The sequence below is a fragment of the Eptatretus burgeri genome, chromosome 9 (assembly GCF_056783735.1).
Source record: "Eptatretus burgeri isolate ZD-2024b chromosome 9, Ebu_testis_v1, whole genome shotgun sequence".
Classification (NCBI taxonomy): Eukaryota; Metazoa; Chordata; class Myxini; order Myxiniformes; family Myxinidae; genus Eptatretus; species Eptatretus burgeri.
Window position 1 is genome coordinate 84,082,709 of NC_140969.1, and position 24,000 is coordinate 84,106,708.

General features: G+C 43.8%; 2 protein-coding genes across 2 annotated transcripts in view; both read right to left on the reverse strand.

Annotated features, from left to right (window-relative positions):
• LOC147020485 (uncharacterized) overlaps positions 1 to 24,000 on the reverse strand; it is a 77,351-nt gene that overhangs the window by 44,563 nt on the left and 8,788 nt on the right. The window lies entirely within an intron of this gene.
• Positions 1 to 24,000, reverse strand: part of LOC147020486 (RNA-binding protein 25-like) — a 146,633-nt gene that overhangs the window by 23,741 nt on the left and 98,892 nt on the right. The window contains exons 8-16 of the mRNA XM_085895857.1: positions 20,102 to 20,182; positions 19,544 to 19,707; positions 18,972 to 19,089; positions 18,193 to 18,282; positions 18,007 to 18,080; positions 17,635 to 17,785; positions 10,142 to 10,481; positions 9,503 to 9,873; positions 234 to 332 (exon numbers count right to left, since the gene is read on the reverse strand). Of these exons, the coding sequence (XP_085751983.1) occupies positions 234 to 332; positions 9,503 to 9,873; positions 10,142 to 10,481; positions 17,635 to 17,785; positions 18,007 to 18,080; positions 18,193 to 18,282; positions 18,972 to 19,089; positions 19,544 to 19,707; positions 20,102 to 20,182 (1,488 nt within the window). The remainder of the gene's footprint in view (positions 1 to 233; positions 333 to 9,502; positions 9,874 to 10,141; positions 10,482 to 17,634; positions 17,786 to 18,006; positions 18,081 to 18,192; positions 18,283 to 18,971; positions 19,090 to 19,543; positions 19,708 to 20,101; positions 20,183 to 24,000) is intronic.

Here is a 24,000-nt window from a genome sequence, read left to right on the forward strand (position 1 = left end):
AGGTAATCACATCAGTTTAAACAAAACTCAGAGCTTGGTCGAGATTTGAACCCATGCGAGACAGCTCCGAGGAGTGTGAGCATACTTCTTAGGTCGAAGCTATCCTATCAGACCTTAAGTTTAGAATGATAATGCCTGCACATTATATTTAAAAGTACACGAAAAGTTATTTCAAACAAATTATCATGGGTCAAGTGAGTAAAATAATGAGAAAACATCAATTAAGTGCTTACCTTCGAACATACAAAGTCAACCAGAGTGGGTTCCTCTTCTCCGATGTATTCAACAATTTTCTTATTAACCCAAGGTTTAATTCGTTTCTCCATCAGTTTCTGTTGTAACAAACATTCTGGAATTCATTGGGATTCAAGACCATCACAAAAATAAATCAAAATGGAACCAATTTCTCCAACCAAATGCCTTCTACATTTCCCTAAAACCCACCTTCATGGCTTTTGCACCTTTTTTTTGTTGCACACCAAGGCAATTAGCTTGTGCAAATACTGAGCAATTCACCTCCCCCCCAAGCTACCCCCCCCCCACCTCACTCACTCCCACACAAACCTCCCTCCTTGCAACACCTCACAATCGAATACATCTCACAGGATGTCAGCACAGTTTTTTACCAATGCACTTGGAGCGTTTTAAATGATGAAAAAGTGAATTAAACCTCTACAAGTGTTGGTTAAACTGCCTGGAGCATTATTACTCAAAAATCTGGACACGGAGGCCGTTCCAGGATAGTCAGGACTTGGTGGAAACGCCTTTACAATGACTGCTACAAATCTTTTTTGGGTAGGTCTCTCCCAGCTTTGCACACCGAGTTGGTGAAATCGTTCCCATTCCTCATATGAAAATTGTTCTTGTTCTGCCAAGTTTGATGAAGATCGTCAATAGACTGCAATCTTCAAGTCTCGTCATAAATATTCAATTGGGTTCAAATCATTCAAGGGTTCAAATCTTTGACTGGGCCACTCAAGAACATTTATTTTCTTCTGATTCAGCCACTCCAGTGTATATTTAGCTTTGTGCTTCAGATCATTTGTCCTGAAATGTGAATCTCCAACCCAGTTTCAGATTTGCGGCGGTCTCAACCAGGTTTTCATCAAGGATTCTCCTGTACTTTGCACCACCCATTGTCCCTTCTATCCTGACAAGCTTGCCAGTCCCTACTGATCATAAAAGCAACCCCATAACATGATGTTGCCACCACCATGCTTGACAGTAGGGATGGTGTTAACTGAGTGATGTGCAGTGTTCAACTTGTGCCAGACATAATGCTTTGAATTTAGACCAAAAAGTTCAATTTTTGTCTTGCCTGACCACAAAACGTTTCCCCACATGCCTTCTGTATCATTAAGATGTTTTTTCGCAAACTCCATACGAGCTTTTAGATGTCTTTTTCAGTAACGGCTTCCTTCTTGCAACCTGTTCATAGAGGCCAGCTCTGTGAAGGGAACAAGATATTGCTGATTGATAAACACTGACCCCCATGTTGGACATAAAGCCTTGCAGCTCTTTCAAAGTCATTGCTGGATTGAGTGTGACATCCTGAACAAGTTTCCTCCTTGCCCGGCTGCTAAGTTTGGATGGGTGACCTGATCTGGATAGAGTCTGGGTGGTGTGATACGTCTTCCACTTCTTTATGATAGATTTCACCGTACTCAAAGGGATAGTGAGTGATTGAAATCTTATAACTCTCACCTGAACGGTGCTTCTCCACCACTTTATGTCTGACTTCTTTGGAAAGCTCCTTGGTCTTCATGTTTGCCTTGTTGGTTAACCAAGTGCGTTGCACCTTAAAACTCCTGAGATAAGTTGAGGAGCATATTTTTTTCAGTTAAACCACTGATCACATACAGGTGAAACCCATTTATACTTATTTTATAACCTTTCAAATAAATAATTTGCCTAATTAATCTTAAATCACTTCAGCAGCAAAGGGTTTGAATACTTATGCAACCAAGAATCATCTGATTTTCTCTGTTAATCAAACTTATTCAGACTTTATCTGCATTTTTTTTAGCTTTATCACTTTGGAATAGGGTGTGAAGATTCTATAAATAAAGTTTGATTTTAAAGCATCATGAAATAAGCTCAGGTGGCATCAAAATGTGAAAACATTGGGGGGGGGGTGAATACTTTTGCAGGCCACTGTGTCATTTTAGCCCTCTCTCTCAATGGTGAAGAATCACTGAAATTCTCATGTCCTGCCCCCTAAGTTTCGTCTGAATCTGTCTTTTGAAATATCATGCTCTATATCGTTTTAAGCACTCTCTCACAATTGGAAAGAATCACTTAAAAATTATAGTATCTGGATCTGGATCCGAATCTTCAGCAAAACTAAATAAATTCGTTCTTGTCAAACACCCAACCTGTCCACTAAGTTTTGGCCGAATCTGTCTACAACTTTTTGAGATATCCTGCTCACACACACAAACAAACAAACAAACAAACAGTGGTGAAAACATAACCTCTGTCCACTTTCAGTAGTAGGGGTAATAAATAGTTCCCCCAAAGGCTATGGGAGTTACAGACTCATAAAAAGCTGTTGTAACTACTACAGCAAAATACCATTAGCAAGTGCATCACAGCATAAGAACTGGTATCAAACTTCACAAGTGAAAGGTTATATTGTTACGAATCTGGCAGCCATGAGCACTCAACATTCAGGTCCCAAAGTTAGTTATGTCGATAAGTGTGTGTACAGTTAGAATCCATCCCCTTCTGTCTAATGGGAATTACATGTGTGCGCATCAGATTATTTTATAGTTTGGATTTTTACATGCACAACAACAACAACACTCTGCTCGCGGCATTCTTCGTGCACTCGCCAGCATGTGGGTGCGTGCGTGGGTGGAATTCCATATGCCAGGCGGTGTGGATTTCGCACCAAACATGGACACGAAGCATTTCGTTCTGGCTGCACACCAAATAAGAGTATGCGTCATTTTCCGCCCAATGGGCGAAACGCAGACCAGAGCGGTCCTTTGCAAGAATGCGGAGCCGCGACACGCCGTCCACCCAATGAGAGCAGGCGACGGGGGAGTGGACCTCACCCCAAAGGACGGAAGAAAGGATTGAGAATTGCATCCTGTGTGCTCGAGCGCGCTTCTGTCTGGTCTGCGACTGACTGCATCGCGCGCATCCGAGGTGTCTCGTCTGGCACATTACTACGAGAGGTCGACCATCTCATCATGGGAGATCACCTCGTCTCGCCTCCTCTGGGTTCGGCTGCCCTGGTCTGTTCTTTGACGACTGGTGCTCCGGGAAGGTGCGGACGTCGAGCCGCGCGAACGCGGCCAGGTAGCCAGCACGTTCTCTTCCCTCAGCTCGACTTCCCTCCGAGCTGAAGGAATAATAAAGACCTCGAGGTCCATCTCTTTCTGGGTATGTGTGTGTGCATATGTGTGTCCGTGGGCCCCGTCTATAAGTAGAATTGTTAAGTGCTTTTTGTTGTACATTATTTGCATTGCTTATTCGTGATAACTCTGCTCTGTGTTCCCCTCCCCAATTATTGTTATAAATAAATTCCCCTCTTGTTGAATGTACCAGCTCGTCCTTGTCCTTTCCACCATTGGTTTGCCGCGCTGCAAATGGGAATTAGGAGGCCTCATTGTTGCCGTAATCGTGCAATTGGCTGGCAAGGTTCTGGTACTCTCTGCTCGGGGTACGACTCGGATCCGGCTTGGTAACGGCCTGGATCGCGCGGATCCTGCCGAGGGTGAATTTCCCCGGTAGTTTGGATGACATGGGTATTTAGGTGGGACCAGTGACCTTTCGGATTTATCTGAAAGGTACGACCTAAAATCCGGTGTGTTCGGTGAAGCCGACTCTACTGCTCCCCCTCGCAGTCGTTCTCGTCACTGAGACCCGGCCCCACAACAATTGGTATTCAGGAGTGCGATTCGGCCCCTCCCCCTCCGTAGAGAAATTCACGGGATTCGGATCAGGGGTGTCGGGAGCAAACCTCTCCCCCCCCCCCCCGTTTCCCCAAATTACGAGCTTTTTAAAATTTATTTCCTGGAACGCAACATGGCGAGCCAAGATGAGCTGAAGCAGGTGGGTGTAGAGATAATGGTAGGTTTAGAGGAATCCATGGTCCAGGACACCCCCATGCAAGAACTTTCCCCGCGATCGGACGCAGAGGCCCTAATGGGTGCGGTGGGGGCGGCGGCGCACGAGCGCCCACTCCTTCAAATTTCCCCCCCAGTCCCCAGCGAAACCGTGCCCGAACGAAGCAAATCGGCCTCGTCGGGACCATCTGACTTCGACCGGATTATGGAGGGAATGAAGCTATTGATGCAAAACATGGAAAAACGGATGGATGACAAAATGGATGCGATGGGAAACAAAATGGATGCGAACGCGCGCGATATGCAGGCACTGAGAGGTGATATGCGAACACAGCGAGGGGAAATGCAGAGCATGGTGTTAAGCCTGCAGGGGGGCGTAAGAGGCATAATGGCGCCTGCACATGCGGAAACGACCGAACCGAGGAGGAGTGTGGAAGTTTGTCGGTCCGCGATGGAGACGGGTGAGGTCGGGACGACTAGCGACGCCACCATAATTAAAGGGGAAAAGTGTTGGGTGAGACACGAGGAGACGACGGAAAAAGTAAAAGAGGTGACGGAGACGCAGGAAATAAAAGACGAACAGCCAGGAAGTAACAGAAATAATAAACGAGGTGACGGAGATGGAGAAATCAAAAGAGGGGAACGAATTAGATAAAGTAAAAGATGAGCACACACACATAGAATGAGTGAGGGACAATGGGGTTGAGCTGGTGGAGTGTATGGGGACCCGGTGCGAGCATCAGGATAGCCTCCCTCAGGAACAGAGGGAGATGGTAAGCTCCCTCGAAGCAGATCGTGACCAGGTGAGTCCGGTCGGACCGTGCGAGGTCGAGCGGGTGTATGATGTGAACGGGTACACGCGGAGCTTGGGGGGGGTATGGAAAACCCCGAGATTTCTTGTGGTAACGCGAATCCCCGATGTGATTGTCCCGGAGTGTGTGGTAAAGTGTATGAGTGGTGTGGGTGTGTTGGAATGTGTGAGCAGTAAGAGTAACATGGCGTGTGTAAGTGCGTGTGTGGGAATGGTACGCGGACCGACCCAGATGGTGGACGGGTTTATTTTGGAAATCGCGCAGGCTCCGCGGAACGTTGCGTCCAAGGTCCGTTCCTCGTTTTCAGAGCGGCCTGGGCGAACGCGACTCAAGAAGCCAGCGCGTGGATGGCTAAAATGGCGAGTGTTGGGTAAATTTGGAATATGCGGGTTCCCACGTGGGTGCGTGTGCAGGGCATCACGTGCTGCATGCCACGTGTTCTGTTCGCGGAACGCACGGAGCGGGTCCACAGGACGATATACTCGGGCGGGCCTGCACGGGAAGCCGTGCAGGTTCAGCGTACGAGTGACGTCACCGGGGATCTCGTGGCACGAAAGCCGGGTAAGAAGCATGCGGTTCACATGGGGAACCGTGAAAGTGAGCGCTGATTGCGATGCGCAGGGCGACGACATGGCCCCAGTTATCGTCCGACGGAAGGGACGGACGAGCGAGTCGCAGACCGCCGCCTTGGCGGTGCAAAAATAAATAAATTAGAAACCCTTGCTCCAAGTACACGGCCCCGGCAGGATGTGGCAGACATCCTGCTTGGGCATAGGAGCATTAGTTGGCGGGAAAGGTTTATCTTAGTTAGACTGGCCTCATGGAGGCATGAGCCGTCCTCCATGGCGCCCGTGGACTAATTAGTGGGAAAGTAGATTTAGATTTAGAATGGGAAATGGATTCGGGAGGCATGGACAGACATGGAATGTGTAGTGGGGATGTAGCTTAGCAGTAGAGTTAAAAGGAACGTGCATTCGTGTAAGGGACGACGAGGGAACATGAGTTAGTTCGGGGAATTTAGTTAGCAGAATGGTAGTGTTAGAGTTTGGTATGAATTGAAAAGTGAAAAATGTGCAATGAATGAGTATGGGTCAGTGGGCCCGAGTGTGTGAGTGGAGTGAATGTGGAATGCATGGTGCGAATGAATGAGTGGGGGGAGGAGTGAATTCCACCCAAGTGACCCCAGGGTCAGTGTAATGTTAGTTAGTGGGTTAGTTAAATTTACCAAAAGGAGGTCGTTTTGTTGTTGGTGTGGGAAGAAGGCACGTAACCTTTTTGAAGGGTGCAGGAGTCCGTTGACCGGCTGGGAGCGTGGCTGTTGAAAGGTGAGTATCGAGTAGAAGGCACCCCGGGCACCAGACTAGTCGGCCAGAGTAGGCCAAGGGTCCAAGGGACCACGGATAGTGTAGTGGGCATGGGCGACCCTCGGGATGGGACCCGGAGCACCAGGAATGCCAAGTGGGCATATATGGGGGAGTAGCCGGGAAGGGCACTCCCCGCGTTCATTGGGAGCAGGTAATCTCGGAGACAGCCTCTGGGCCCGGGGGTGCCGCAGTTAGAGTCCGGCAGGAGGGAAATCCCTGCCAAGTGAGCCACACTGCCCAGGCATGAAATTGTGCAAGGGCACGAGTGAAAATTTGTGGGAGGGCCCAAATTAATAATGGACACCAACACAGGCAACGGGAATCATGGTTGTTAGAACCTATAGTTTAAAGAGCCAGGCGTATGGAAAAGCCCCGGGGTAGTTTAAAGTTAATAAATTAAGTTTTAGGGTAGTTAGAAAAGAAATGTACCCCTTCGCACCATCCATCCCTTCGCTCTCCTTAGGCCGCTGGACCCACCTTGGTAAGATGGCTGGATTATGTGGGAGGCTATTCTGAGGCTTTGTTCGGCCTCAAGGCAGGACGCTAGCCTCTCCCTTAGTCCCCTCCAAAAAAAAGGAACTTAGGGGTTGGGAGTAGGCTCGGTTGACAGGATAGGTTCGCCAGACAAGGACGAAAGGAGGGTTAGGGATAAATAATTATAGAGAAAAATATAAAATAAAAAATAAAATAAATAAAAAGGGGCCTAAATTTTGCTGGTTCGTTGTTGCAAACTAAGGGAGTGGGTGTGGACAAAGACAGGCAAAGGCGATAGGTTGGGGGGAGACAGTAGGTTAGGTCCGAGCCCACCTTCAGAGCGGCCAGCACCACTGCACTCCCTCCACAGAACCTCACGGACCATACCCGAGGCTGGCCAGCTTCATATGCCGGCCTGTTGTGCTGCAGTTGCTGGTCCGCATCTGCTTGCCATGCCTCATTTGCTTGCCTTTGTCATGACCCCATGCCTGCTGCCCCTGTTTGCATTGCCCCATGTCACCATCCAACCATGTGCGCCAGGATCATCCAGCAAGTGTTTTGCAAGGACTGCCCTGCAGGCAGCCCCATCATTCATCACTCTTTGTGTTTTTGCATCCTCTCCATCCATTTCCATAAGCTAGAGACTGCATTAAGTAGCCTGGCCACCTCTTCTGCATAAAGACCTCATCAAATGGCCTGTGAGACGGTGCATGGCCTGCCGTGTTAGGGTGAGTTGCCTCCAGCAGCTGGGGTATGAAAGGAACGAAGAAGAAGTTTCACGGAAAGAAACACAAAGGGGACCTTTTGAGCAGGCCCTGAGGACGACTGACCTTCAGCTGCTGTGCACTCACCCACACAAACTGGTAACATTGCTGTGCCTTTATCCCACAGATGACAGGTCCTGGGCCATGGTTAGCGTAAATATTAGTTGAGATTGTAAATAAGTTTAACCCACCTGTGTGTTCATCTTAGCACTGGAAATTTTAGTTAAGTCGTCTGTATGAGTTTGTTAGTTAGTTACGGAGCACACGAGGTTATGTATTTTTGGGATATGTATAAAAAATGTCGTACTCAGGGATCTGTAGGTAAATCGTACTCGTGGAAAACTTACACATGCTGGTCACATGAAAATTCAACGACTCGGGACCAGTCTGCAAAAAGGGGAGGGGGTAGTGTTCTGAATCTGGCAGCCATGTGCACTCAACATTCAGGTCCCAAAGTTAGTTATGTCGATAAGTATGTCTACAGTTAGAATCCATCCCCTTCTGTCTAATGGGAATTACATGTGTGCTACGGATATGACTGCATCGTGCGCATCCGAGGCGTCTCGTCTGGCCAATTACTACGAGAGGTCGACCATCTCATCAGGGGAGATCACCTCGTCTCGCCTCGCCTCCTCTGGGTTCGGCTGCCCTGGTCTGTTCTTTGGCGACTGGTGGTCCGGGAAGGTGCGGACGTCGAGCCGCGCGAATGCGGCCAGGTAGCAGCACGTTCTCTTCCCTCAGCTCGACTTCCCTCCGAGCTGAAGGAATAATAAAGACCTCGAGGTCCATCTCTTTCTGGGTATTTGTGTGTGCGTGTGTGTGTCCGTGGGCCCCGTCTATAAGTAGAATTGTTAAGTGCTTTTTGTTGTACATTATTTGCATTGTTTATTCGTGATAACTCTGCTCTGTGATCCCCTCCCCAAATATTGTTATAAATAAATTCCCCTCTTGTTGAATGTACCAGCTCTTCCTTGTCCTTTCTTCCATTGGTTTGCCGCGCTGCGAATGGGAATTAGGAGGCCTCATTGTTCCCGTAATCGTGCAATTGGCCGGTAGGGTTCTGGTACTCTCCGCTCGGGGTACGACTCGGATCCGGCTCGGATCCTGCCGAGGGTGAATTTCCCTGGTAGTTTGGATGACGTGGGTATTTAGGTATATTGAAATTGGCAATTGACCCTATCCCACGTGGTCGACCTATTGGCGATCTTCGGTCCGATAAGGGACCTGTGACCTTTCGGATTTATTCGAAAGGTACGACCTAAATTCCGGTGTGTTCTGTGGAGCTGAGTCTACTGCTCCCCCTAGCGGTTGTGCTCGCCACCGAGACCCGGCCCCACAACAATATTTCATACAAAGAGTGTGTTCAGGAATGCAATGCTTTGGAAGAATAGGTGGGACTTTAAAAAATAAAAAAATAAAAAAATAATAATAACAATAATAATAATAAACGACATTATACTTTGATAATTCTGATGTTGAGCATCTTGTTGCTTGCTGTTGCAGCTGGAATTCTTTTAACGTGAAGCAAAGTTAATCAGAGTAATCTTCTGCTGTTTAAATCGAGTCACATTGCTCTTCCAGCACATTAACAGATATATACTGTACTGGCTTTGTGTAACTTGGTGAATTTCTGTTCTCAGTTTGTTGATACTTCAATTGAATAAGAGTCATAGTTTTAACCTTGCTCATGACAATGTTAACACAGAAGGGACAGACTGCTCAAAGGATTATATATAAATTGCCCTTTTTAATACAATTGTATTTTTGTTTTCAATTTTGCGAACCCAACCCTTCTTCCAAAGTAGAATTATTTTATCAATTAAAGTAATTTTTGTTTCTCCACTGGCACATCCGATAAATCCATATTGTTAACAGTACACATAGTATTCAGTTGTCAGAACCAAAGAAGCAAAAGGTAAAAGTATCGCTAATGGCACGATTTGGAAAGCTTGCTTGGAGCTTCGAGATTTCATCAAATTCATGTTTCAATTTGCAAACAACCACGAGCTCACCTTGTTGAGTGTGGACCAGTCAATCTTGTATGCAAAGAGCTCAGCCTTCCCCGTTGGGATTTGCTCAATAAGAGTCTTGACCCTTTGTCGCTTTTCCATATTTGAAGGTCGTTCTTCCAATTTTTCCTCATCGTCGTCGTCCTCATCCTCATCAATCTCAACCTCATAGTCATCTTCTATGTCTATTTCTGCACAAACGTGTCCATCGACTTGCATCTCCCCAGGTGAGACCTCCTCATCTTTCGTCGTCACATGATCCACAACGTGTTCCTCAGGGCTGCTTACGACTGGATATTCTGACGCGTGCTCACCTTCAACCTCAGGGGGCCAGTGAAGTACAGGTTGTTCCTGGGGGCTTCCATTGGAAACCCCTTAATTGGGAAGGCAAATACAAAACAAAAGAGGCAAGGGGAGAGGGGAGGGTGAAAGAGTAGGGATTATACCTGGTGCCCTAACAACAATCCTCCACAAGATCAGATGATATCAGTTCTACATGAGAGATCATTGAGGAAATTTGTTATGGTGGAAGGTATATGAATATACATGGATTGGTTCAGAGTTTAACTCATACATTTGCTCAAGTTTGCAAATCAACTGCTTCACTCAGAGCCAATGGAAAAATAAATACAAAACAATTACTTAGCGTGATGCTGAGATCCTGGCCAGCAAGGGGTGGTTCTGGAACAAAGCTCTGCCGCTCAGGAGAGTTGGCAATGGTCACAGTGAACCTCTGTGGAGAATCATTCTGGAGGACTGCAGGTGAACTCCCGCCATCGGCTGATGAGGAAACAGAAGGTGCGGAGTTGATGAGACGTGAACCCCAAGAGTGTGCTGGGGGACTGTGAGAGTTAGGTTGGGGTGCGCCAGCCTCCATCTCCCCATTTTCCAAGCCTGGGGATGCATGTGGAGGATCCCAAGCAGAAAGCTCAGAAACGCACGTGCTCGCTTTTATTTCTTCGCGTGGTGAGACCTGCTGCATCTGAAGATTAAAGGACCACAAAGGGGGTTGGGGGGGGGGTGATAAAACTCGAGTGTTTCAGGCCCGAATCTTGTCAAACCCGAAGTTCATAAAAAGATCAAAGTATATTTACAATACCATCAAATACAAGAACACAAATTGGTTTTTAAACACATCAAATCAAGGTCACATCCACATATTAATTTAATGAACAACAAGAATGACTGTGGTCACAACCTGCGATACAAACTATATATTTTTCGCCTCCTCTGTCTACTCAACTCCTCTTGATTAAACCTGACTAATAATTTTTATTTGACATATGATTAGATTTTTTGGGGTCGCTCATCATGAGTAACACTCGACTCAAACAAAGCCAATGGAAATCTGACGCAACAAACCCAGGCAGTGTATAACTAGAACGGGCACTCAGTAGAGCGCATACCTTCGCCAACGCTACATTTTGCCCCCCCCCCCAGAAACCGTTGATTGTGAGGGTATTTAATCCCATACCACATCTGCCATCTCATATGTGTTATGATGGCTTAAAAACATTAAATTTCCTGTGTCATATCGTATATCACAAGATTGGGCATTGAATTCACAACATTTTGGCATTGGTTGCATGCAAATTGGATAAAAATCGACTGCACTATGGCAAAATGATGATTTTGACCTTTTCATGACCTCGACCTTGACCTTTGTAGTCTTAATTTTGTAATTGGTATTAGAGTGTGGGGAACAGAACAGTCAACATTTTGGTGTTGGTTTCATGCAAATCGGATAAGAATTGACCGTGTTATGACTAACACCACACATTTTGCAATGTCGTGACCCCCCCCCCCCGACCTTTGACTCCCAACCGCTAATAAGGGTTATTACGTCATTGTGTCATGTCACATATCACAAGATGGGGCACTGAATTCTGAACATTTTGGCATCAGTTGCATGCAAATTGGATACAAATTGACCGCGCTATGGTAAAAAGACGATTTTGACCTTTTCATGACCTTGACCTTGACCTTTGACCCGATCGCTCCCAAAATCTAATCAAATGGTCCTCGGATAATAACCAATCATCCCACCAAATTTGCTGCGATTCAGTTCAATACTTTTGGAGTTATGCGAATAACAAACAAACAAACACACATATTCACAAATAAATAAATAAATACACAGCGATCAAAACATAACCTTCGCAACAAAGTTTGCGAAGGTAATCAGCAGAGGCTTACAGGACTGATGTCTTCGGTCCACCAGAAAACCAAGATGGTGGCCATATAATTTTGTTTGGGTGCATGGTAGGTGGGGTCAAGTGACAAATGTGGGTGGGGTCTGGCAGCTGTCTGACCAACGGGTGCACATTTCAAAAATTGACCCCCAACAAGAACCACGACGATAACTCAGAACTCTTGTACACCTAGGACTAAAAATTGTAAAATTTATTTTTTGTTGGCTTTCGTGTCTCACTTTAATCAATGTGTTGCTCAAGTTCACGTGTGACTGGTGAAAAGCAAAGATTCAAAAGTTACACTTTTATGAAACTACTTTCAACAATAATTTTGTTGTAAAAGAAAAACATCATTGTAAATTGAGAAACATGGCACTGAATTTGAAAGAGTCATATGATCTATATTCTGAAATAAAAGCTTTCAAAGATGACCTCAAAATTATACAATACTATCAGCAAGGTTTGGCAAAGTAAGGTAGACGATATCCTGGAACGGCGTACATGCCCAGATTATTGAATAAGAAGATTCCAGGCAGTTTAACCAACACTTGCAGAGTTTTAAATCACTTTTTCTTTATTGAAAATACGACAAATGCGTCGGTGAAAACCGTGCCTTTTCCATAAAACCACACGTCCTGCCAGACCGGAGAAGAGTCCGCTCGCTTTCTGCAGCGGAGATGACGCAACACATGGGCAGAGCATAAATATTCATGATGCAAGACATGAATAGAATGTAATTTACACTTTCCATTCAAACTTGGTTACATCACAGATAACTATGTGCAAAGCAAGGTATTTGATAATTCGCTTCCGGTTTGGGGTTTGCTGCACGCGGATGTCTGATCGGTAGTTTCTCCTTCCAGTTCACCGAAACTAAGTTCCCTGGACCATATGCGTTATTTTACTTTTTCATTTTAATTCCCGTTTTGCTGGTCATGGTTTTCATCCAATTTTCAGTCCAAAACCGTATCTTGTGTTGCGTCGTTGAGTTTGTGTCCCTGGTAAAGAATGACCTACTCTTGCTAGTCGAGTTGTTCTTCGGCCTCTGTCTTTTTTAAATCCCACATGTATTGTTACTTCTGATTCTTCAGCTTAATCATTTTCCCCTCCTTACCCCCCCCCCCCCAAAAAAAAACAACATACAACTATTCTTCACTCCAAAACAATAAAAAGTATCTCCTGTGCTCACGTAATCCTTAATTCTCCATTCCTTTTCCTTTTCGATCCCTCGAAATGGAATCTTCACCAAATAAAAAAAAGAAACTCAATGTCATTAAAAATTAATACAAAAATAATTTTTAAAAACACGCTTCAAAATATGTATTTTAAAATGCCTTCCTCTCCTTTTACTCTGCCAGGAACAACCCATTCATTCTTCATAATTAAAATCTCTTTCTTGTCTTTTTGACGAGGCTCATTTCAGAAAACCTCCACTCCTAAATGCTCAGTTCATCCAGCATCCTCTTACACATACAGCTGAATTTTCCTCCATGCCTTCAAATAAAAACTTTTTTTACCACCTCACCCATGAAGAAGTACATCATACGTTATCCAGTTTGGAAATCCTCAGACGTCCACTTTGCAGAGGTTGTGTGTAAACGACAATAAATTCCCAATTCATGTCCATTTGTAGTGTCAAACCCTTCCCCAACCCTCCCCCCCCCCCCCAATCTGCTTCACCCTCGTCCCACCACACACCTCTATTTCAACCCTGCCCCTCACCCCTGGCTTCGTGCCAGGTCCACAACCTTTCCACATTCCTCCACCCTATCAGCAGCTCCTTCTCCCCATCCCCAACTGTGTGGACCTCAAACATCTGAGGCCTCTGCTCAAATCTGACAGATCTCAATCCAGATTGCTGCCGATAAATCGGACATCCGTTTAATACAATGGTTCATCGTACAGGACATCCCTGACTCCTTTTAGTGTCTCTCCTGGCTATTATACCCTCTCGTTTGATAGACCTGAACACCATCCTGGAAGGGAGTCACACTGTGCATCAATAACTCCATTTCTCACTCTCTGTGTACTGCTCTTGCACCTTCGCAACCCCAGGAGTACTTCTGCCTGTGACTTCCCCTCCACTCCCACCTCATGTTTGTATGTGTGTTGTACCATCCTCCAATCAGTGACTCCTGCATCTACATCTCTCTCAAACATGGACAAACTTTTAACCACTCATTCCAACTTTGTCTTCCTCACACATGGCAATTTCAATTGTCCCCATGCAACTTGGCTGGGTGATGGCACCTTTCTCACCAGCCATGGCACTTCAGCAAAGGACTTCTGTGACTCCTTGGGACCAACTCAATCTGTAAACTTTGACCACCCAGATTTCTGTAAATGGCAAATCCTCCCTTCTGGATTTGGTGATGACCAACTTACCTGGAAATGTATCATGCTCTTACTCTGCCCCAATTGGTTCATCTGATCATGCACTTGTGAAAGTCAACATCTCTCTGGACATTCTCAGAGAACATCCTCCGTGCCGGCGAGTCTGGAAGTTCACTCAGTAAAACTGGCAGGGACGACTAACAGCCATCGTACTTGGGGGCTGGTCTCCTATATCTATCGCTCCTAATATTAACTCAGCCTGGGAATTCTTCCACAGAAACCTACTCATCCTTATGCACAGATTAATCCAATCTCATCTTCAGTTATGGTACCCATCCTCCCGCCCAGGGTACACCAGATCCTGTGGAGTCAGTTGCCTTGAAACAACTTTCGCCTGAAAGGCAAATCGGACCGAAAGCAACCTCGGATCATTCCAAAAAGCCCACAACCAGTGTGTATCCACTCTCAGGAGAGCCAGAAAACAACACCTCTCCAACCTCAAGATTGCACTTTCGAACTTTTCTCTTTGCACCAAAGAAGGTGGAGAAATTTCTGGCAAGGTCGACTGATTCTGCAACTGGACTGACAGCATCAGCTCACGTGTCTGAAAATCCTGCTCTGCTACTCTTGCACATCCTCTCTCTGCCTTTTTCACCATAGATAATCTTCCACCTGCTTGGAAATCAGCTAACATCACTGCATTATATAAAAAGGTGCAACAACAGATCTCCTTAACTACAGACCAATTGGCAAATTTCCAATCAGCAAGGTCATTGAATCCATCATCGCAGTTGACATAAAATCATTACTTTTCTCCAATGACCTCACCTGAGATCAATTCGGATTCAGAGCAGTTCACTCTACATTGGCCATGTGGCTTCTACTCTCCCAACAATGCAAGAGGCGACGAAATGCTTCCTCATCAGTTTCATTCTCTTTGAGAAGAGAACGTTCATCTCTGAAGGGTACGAAGAAGAATCAGGGAATCGAGGTAGAATTGTCTCTGATCTTCCCTTTCAGGATCAAATATCATGCGATTTACAAGCCTGGGCTTGGACTGCTTCCTGTAAGATCTATCCCCATTGCTGTCTTTGCTGTACCAGTCATAGTTGGTCACAAAATAATGCAGACACACATCCTCCAGGTCGTCTGGTCTCCTGCGATACGAGTTACTGTAGAGGTTTTGCTCAAAATTTCTTCACTGTCTGGATAAATCTCATGAAGTTGTTTGAGCACCTTGTGGTTTTTCAACCTGTGACTCTTCTTGTGAGGCATCAAAATAGATATCCACTTTACAGCATCAGATTTTTCACAGAGATGATCTCCAAGCAAGATATCAGAGACTTCGTACAAACCACACTCTCTTGAGTGCAAAACTCACACACCAAAGCTCCATAGCCGACTGTAGATGCTCTTTGATTCACTGACTTCCTGCCAGATGTCTTGCATGTTGCTCCCTTCAGCTTTTGTGACATAACCAGTCACATTGTGTGCAAGAGCCAAGGAGGATTCAGACAAATTTTATGTCTATATTGGCTTTCCACAGATAGAGTAGCAGAGGATTGTAGTTGTTGACCCTCATATCTCTGATTCCACACGTGCAAGCTGGGATATTTTCTGGCGTTTTTTTCAGCTTTTCCTTCCACACAGTGCAACTTTGCAGCTTCACATGTTTCATGTGGAAACCCACCACTTCTTGTCTTCCCCCATCCAAATCCTCGATGTTTTCTACCCCCATTAATCCACCCCAAACCCACCTCATTAAAATTCCCTGCTTTCCTTCCTGAAAGTCCCTGTAGTGTCCATCTTGTATACCCCGTGTTCCATGCCCCATCCATCTCCCTACCACAGATCTCCTGTCTCTGTTCCCCACTGTTTTGTCCTTCTCTCCCCCACCCCTCGTCTCCTGCCCTCCTTGTTGTTCCTTGTGTGTTAGCTCTCATACGAGCCTCAACAATGTCTACAAAAATAAAATAAAATAAATAAATTGGACAAAGGCTCTCAATATCAGATGAGATCAGGGCAGTCTCTAGATATATCTCAAGGTTTCAGTGCAGTCTAGCAACCCACCTGGTTTTACAAACTCTGCCTCTGGTATCTGAGGCCAACTCCACTCTTGGATTACTGACTTTCTCCACTCTTGTAGCCAAAGTGTATGGGTGGCTCTCAACGGAACCTTTTATATTCTTTCCTTGTCAAGGCTGGAGTGCCCCAAGGCAGTGTTCTTAGCCTCATCCTCTTCCTAAACTTCAATGATCTCAGACTCTGGAAAATCAGCAATATTTTTTTGCCGATGACTCCACCCTCTGCCATGACATTCCTCATGACATTTCCTTTGGGTGAAACTGCCAAAAATCAAGAATTACTGCTCACTTTCACCCTTTCATTAGTCTTTTTTCCCCACCTCTGGAACAAACTCCCACACTCTTCAATCCCACTCCTCACTCCAGGTCTTCAAAATAGCTGTTCACAACCATCTCATATCCTCCTCCATCCAAAATCTTGATCTTTACTACCCCCATTAATCCACCCCAAACCCACCTCCTTCAAATTCCCTGTTTTCCTTCCTGAAAGCCCCTGTAGTACCATCTTGTTTACCCCATGTACGCCGCCCTATCCCTGTCCCTTCCACAGATCTCCTATTGTATTGTCTCTGTTCCCCACTATTTTGTGCTTCCATCTCCCACCCCTCTGGTCTCCTGCCTTGTTATATGTTTCTGTGCATTTTCTCTTACACGAGCCTCGACATGGCATGCAATTTTTTTTTTTTTTAGCGACACGATATACTTATTACAGTTGTTTTTTTCCTCTGAAAGCTCAACAGACAACCTTACGAACCGATGGCATTTTCATCGAGCTTTTGTGGTTGTGTTTTCAAGCCAGCAATAAGGCTTTACACAGTTTGTAATTGACCGCAGATATTAAACATATTAATGACTTTAAACATAAGATCAAACATTTTCGGTGGTTAGTATGGTTTGTCGGTTTCACAGTGAGCTGCTGTAAGCGATCATAAACTGGGAAGAAACCACACAAACTCACTTGTTGCTATTCAGCTCATGGCTTGTCCAAGACGGAGGTATATTAGACAAATGGTAAAATATTATAGAATTAAATACCTGGTATTTTTCTTTTTAAGCAATGTTTTGCATTTGTACATTTTTTTTTTATTTAAGCAGGGACATCCTGAAGGAAAAGTGAATGGGTAGATCGTACAATGTACATTCAATGCAATTGCCTTGTAAGATAAGTCGTGAGCAATATTACCCTGGTGAAGGCCCTGGTCTCTGTTCTAGGACATTCAAATGAGAAAAATAAAGCAAGTAAGGAAGTTTCAAAAATCATTAGTATGCAGAACTGGCTGTAAAGTGCAGTGCTATAAAATTACACAACACATCAATTCAAAGAAAAACCTTGTTCATGGTGTGCTTCATGTCAAAATGGCTGTTGGGATTCCAGCACATTTCACGATCATTACAAACTGGCTGGTTGGGAAGGACACAAACCTTTACCCTTCTTGGAGGAAGAGATCCTTTTGCCTCAGAAAGACGACACAATAAAATGCAATGATAATGAAAAGGAATGTACAAGCACACAAAGGAGAAGTACCCGAAGTAGCTCTTTGTTTGGGTCAGGGTGTCCCTGCTCTACCAAACGCAATCGCAGCTCCTCCAGTTCATCCCGCTCCCGCCAACGATCTCGCTCGTCTATCTCAGATTCACGCTCGCGCTCCCACAGCCGCTTCTGCAGTGCAGTTCCCCTGCAACACCATCACACCACCACCACCACCACCACCACCACCACGGAATATTCGGTTTAATGAGAGAGAGTACACAATGCGTAGCTGTTGAGAATGGTAAACAGTACATAATAGTGACATTGCAGTAAGAGTCTTCAATGTGCAGTTGTAACCCATTGTCCAAAGGCTAACCTTTATCAAATTTATTTGCTTAAGACAAACAAGTCAAAGGCAATGCTCACAGGAAATACTTTGGATCATCTCTGGCATCGTCGTATTCTTCAAAGAACACCCGAAGTCTCTTCGCTTCCTTCACCTACCCAAGAGCATAACATCAACATTAACAGAAAAGGTACATTGCATGATGAACAAAAAATAAAAAAATAAAAAAGGAAGAATAGCACTTGCAACGAATGCCACCACTTTACCATCTCTTTCCTTCGATGGCGTTCTTTCTTGTCTTCCTTTTCATAAGATTTTGCCTTCTTCCGCTCACGTGCTTCCCAGCCTTTTAACCTCTGTAATGGTGATAACACAACCACCCACTTTCCCGAAACACACACCACCCATCTTTACCACACCCACTGTACGTGCACACTACGACAAAGCAAAAAAGAAGCATGCAAAAATCAGCACTTACCTGGCAGCGATTTTAAAATGTTTTTGAAATGAATTTTTGGTGCTTACGAGTTATCCGTGTGCGCATTTAATCCAGCGCAATTTTGTGTGGCCACTTTCTGCAACCAAGAGGCAGAGATGCCGATGTGGTGATGTAGCCAGGAGTGCGATGGGCCGAACGGTCCTGGCTAAAGCTAACACCAATATGGTCTTTCTCAATGTTTTAAAGAATTATTTAAATGCTCAAAAAAGTAAAGAATAAACACTGAACGAAAACAAGTACATATTTTACATCAAGTCATTTTGATTGCCATTGTCTAAAGGCAAAGATATAACTTATAAATGAAGGAGTAAATAAATATTGATATCTAGATGGATAAAAAGATGAGCTCATTGCAACCAAATTCAAAGGGAATGAGCATGTCAAAAGGAATGGTAAAAGATTACATGCCAGGATAAAGTGATCACACAATGTTTTAAGAAGCCTTTGTATCACCAAAAGCAAAAGGATGTTTGGGGCCTAACCTATACAGTATTCCACTTTACAAATAAATACAAAAATAAGTACCAAGCAGGACAGAGATCGTACCTCTTGGTAGGACACCTCTTTCTCACGGAGCCTTTTTGCCAGGCGTTTACGCTCATATGGATCCTCACCACTTTCGTCACGTTCCCGGGAGCTAATTTTGCGTTCATGGCTACGATCACTGAAGAGCAACAAAATAAGAGACTATTCTCACGAGAGCAGAACATGGTCTTGAATCGAAGGTCACGATGCCTTCCATTCTTACAAACTACCAACTAAAAAGGACAATGTAATAATTGAACAGCTTACATCAACTAGTCGTGGAAAACCACGTTGGGGTCATCTTGTATGGCGAGACAAAACAGCTGCCTGATTTTTTAAAAAGCACATGTGCAAACAAGGCCACCGATAGCAGCCACCAATCTATTGGATCAAAATGTTCAATCAGGGGATTTGTTTTGATGGAAAGTGTTCATTCGTTGACAGGGACACTTTCTGAAAACAATTTCTGAAAATGTCTTCTAAAATCAATTCCAGCAACTAAAACTAAACTTTTCAAAAACAGCATTTTATCAACATGTGTTATCAATAAACAGTTGACAAATGCAAATGTCAGCCAACAGTATAGATGGTACCTGGCTGGGCTGAACTCTCGACTCGTCGCACGCTGCGAACATTCGCGCTCCTTGTGATGCTCCTCCACACCGATTCGATCTCGATCACGATCATGATCCCGATCCCGAGCATCACGTTCCACCTGTCGCTCTTTCTCCCTCAGCTCCTTTTCTTCCTCCAGCTTCTGCTCAGGATTGTTACAGGATGAAGAGATCCATTTTTAAAGGGATGATGTGCACTGTTCAAAGCCATCAAAACCCTCAAAATAAATAATCCACCAACAAAATCCTGTTCTTCTGTTCAGCAGCAATGGAGCTCATTTCAGTGTATATTACCAATTGTTTAATAGAGTGGTACATCCCAAGATATGATTATAAATATTCAATAAACTAAAAATTAAAATTAAAACAAAAACATAAAAAATAATAATTCAAAAAAAAAACTTCTAAATCAGACAATATTTAAACAAAATGAAAATAACCACAAAACAGATTTATCAAATGCAAGAGCTTACCTGTCACTCACTACCTCACATTAATGTCAATGCCATAAAACTGACCACAGGACAACATAACTACCTTGTGTGTGTCACGGAACTTGCTAATCTCTCTCGTTATCAAGTCTTTCTTCTCATCTTCAAGGCCCATAGCTTCCAAGTCCTAAAATATGATACGAGCAGAGGAGTTACATTTAATGATTGTGAAAATTCAATCCCAAAACAATAAGCAGCATGACAAATGCAAGATAGACAGCTGCTATAACTTAAGAAACCATCCCAAAGGCAATGTATCAGATGAGATGCCAACCCGAACAGCGCTCAGTTGGCTGCCAATTTTCCGTGGCTTCAATACTAATTTCACGAGAAATATATATAAGAATATATTGGATAAAGAGCAATATACGTTTCACTTTCTATTGCTGAATTGTTGATGCACAGAGACCAAGAAGTCCTGAAAACAGGTGTGTATAAAATAAAATAAAATTTTAAAGTTAAAGATCCTGACATGACCCAAGCAATGCATGTCAAAACCTGTAATAAAAATAAACTCATCCCGTACAAAGCTACCGACCAGTTACCAAATATTTTGAAGTACAGTACTTATAATACTAGTTTACACCGATCCAACTGTTCCTGCTGCCACTACTTTTATATGCATTATCTACTCTGAGTGGGAGATCCCCACCTAACTCCAATCCTCATTCCCCTCTTCCTTATCCTCAGGCTAAAACCCTTGGGGGGGCCTGTCACTATCCATTCTGCTGAAGAACTTGTGCACATATTTTGTCTCTACACTTCATTATCTTAAATATCTCTATGAAATCCACTCATAATCTCCTCATTTCTAATGTATGAAGTCCATCTCCCTCAGCTGCTCCTCATAGTTTAGCCTAGCAAGGCCCGGAATCAATGTAGTCACTATTTGCCGATCCCGATCTCTAACTATGTCCTTCCTCAGATGTGGTAACCAAAACCACACACAATATTCGAGGGGAGGCCTCACGAAAAACTGGATCTGTCAATCTTTAACCCAATCTATGGAGGTACCTACACCTTCCCAAATCTGATCACCGATGCCCTTCTCTGCAATATCTCGATCTCTCAACAGTGAAATGTTCTGAATTGATTATCAGGTGAGACCAACACTTTTCAGCTGTATTACATTGCAGTTGCAAATAAATGTAATCAGCACAGTTATGATGGAAAGGGCAAATTAAAACCAAAATGGACCAAGAATATTACAAAAGGAACAAGATAAGTACAATGAACAATGCAGAGCCTCAAAGGTTTTGGCTATGCCACCCTTTCATGCAACAACCCACTGAGTATAATCCCATCTTATATATTAAAAACACTTATTCAACACAATTTAAATAAGAAATATATAACCTACTTCATTGCTGCACAAAGGTGTGTGTGTGGGTTTTTTAATATTCTATATGATTATAAATATTCAATAAACTAAAAATTAAAATGAAAAAAAAAAAACAAGAAATAATAAGAATTAAAAAAACAAAAAATAATAATAAAAAAAACTTTTAAATTGGACAATATTTCAACAAAACGAAAATAATCACAAAACAGATTTATCAAATGCAAGAACTTACCTGTCACTCACTGCCTCACATTAATGTCAATGCCATAAAACTGACCACAGGACAACATAACTACCTTGTGTGTGTCACGGAACTTGCTAATCACTCTCGTTATCAAATCTTTCTTCTCATCTTCAAGGCCCATTACATAGCTTCCAAGTCCTAAAGTCCTGTCTCCTCATCTCCAAGAATGAATGACACAGATTACAGTGGATCTTGGTGTGGGGGGAAAAAATTCTCAAGAATGGGCAGAGCTGACCTGAATGTGATCCACATTCAAGGCACAAAACTAGAATGGCACTCGGTAGAGCGCATACATCCGCCAGGCTGAACCAGTTTACGTTTTGTATCCCACTGATAGACTGGATAACTTTTTGAAACATCATGGTATATATTGTTTTTTGGCCCTCTCAATTGTGAGAAATCACGAAGAAAATTTTTTTAAATATTCAGATCTGGATCCTCACCATCGAATCAATTCTTCCTTGTCACACACCCAACCTGTCCACCAAATTCCATCCGAATCCATCCATAACTATTTGAGATATCCCACTCAGCCAGACAGACAACAGGGGTGAATACACAACAGTAATCAACTTGTGGTTAAATTAGGATTTTGTCTAACTGTTCCAAAGGCAACGGTATTAAAGTAGGCCGCTCAGGGGCACGATATTGATGTTGATGTGTGTGTGGACACAGACAGACCCACTGATTATAAATTATAATAGCCTCTCCAGTCTCTTCCTGAATGGGCCAGGCTAATTAAATACCACCAAGTTATGCCTGAAAACTCCAAAGAAAGGCATGTTTTGCTTTTGTGCAACAACTCGACGGATGAGAAAATTTGATAAAAGCTTCCAACCTTCATTATATAGGACAAACACAAAGAATATAAATTCCAATGCAACAAACAAGACTTCCTGTTTCCTGCTTCTGATTGCCTTTTGCAACCTTCAACAAATAAATATAATTTATTTCTATTTGCTCAACATAAATACGAGACCTGATGTTGACTTAACGGTTAAGGTGGCTGCCTTAAGATCCCAGAGTCTTGAGTTCAAGCCCCTGCCAGGCTGTTGAATTAACACCAGGTAGGGTTAACTCAGCCCGTCATCCTTCCGAGGTCGGAAAATGAGTACCAGCGTGCTGCTAACAGGGGTATTGAATCATCAGCATGGGGTGCCCCCAGAAAACAATGCAGCCAAGCAGCCACAGGCTACATACAAATACATAAATAAAAACATAAATACTCATCCTGGATGCACATTTACAAATATTGGTTCACGAGTCAGTAAGTAACCACTATATTCGTTATGGGTGTGTGTCTGTCTGTCTGTCTGTCTGTCTGTCCCGAGCATAGCTCCGTGGGTTTTGATCCGATCCGTGGGTGGGTTTTGATCCGATCTTGATAAAATTAGGGTGCGAGGTTTGTATCATGATCCAGTTGTGTTTTCCGGAGAATGGGCGTGCTGCGCCCATTATGGGCGGAGCCACACCCAAAAAACAAGTGTTTTTAGGGGGTAGCCGGTTTCAAGTTACATCTTCTCCAAGGAGGTTTGTTGAATCTGGCAGGGATTTCGGTATTTGGTTAGCCCAATGGCACCTGCATAGCCCCACGGAGCTCGATTTTTCATTTTCGTGTCAAGGTCACGAATTAGAAAATGTCAAAAAAATTAATAAATTGGGCATCGAGCTCCTAGGATTTTCAACTGTTTCGAATGAAAGGTGGTATGCAAGTAGTGCTCTTCGAGTACTACAACTTTCATCATTTACGTTTTTCCCGATTCCCGCCAGTTTGCCCGTGGCGTCCCCTCGAAGGTCAAAAAATAAAAAAGGCGAACCGTGTACATTGCTCATGAACCATCGCCGTCTCCAGACTTGTCCTTTGTTTATTGTGAGGTAAAGGCTGAGTAAAAAAGAACAACAATATATATCATGGTTTATTCTTCAACAAACACTTGTTAAATGCTATCCAGAAGTAATTTGGAGTCTTCATTCTTTCAGTCTCCAAAACATTAATAGTTTTGAAACAAGCAAAGTTGCAGATACATATTCGTACAATCAGAAACATCAACTCATTGTGGATTCAAAAGAATACGATTTTGCGACAGACTGAGATGTGGCGGTTCAATTTGTCAATAAGACAGACAGACAGAGGAAGGGTGACACACACACGGTAAGACACGCACACATACAGAGGAAGGGTAAGACATGCACACATACAGACAGAGGAAGGGTAAGAGATGCACACATACAGAAAGAGGAAGGGTAAGACATGCACACATACAAACAGAGGAAGGGTAAGACAGACGCAGACACACGAAGTGTAAAAGACAGACGGACGAAGATTAATAATAAGAAGAAGAATAATAAGAATAAGACA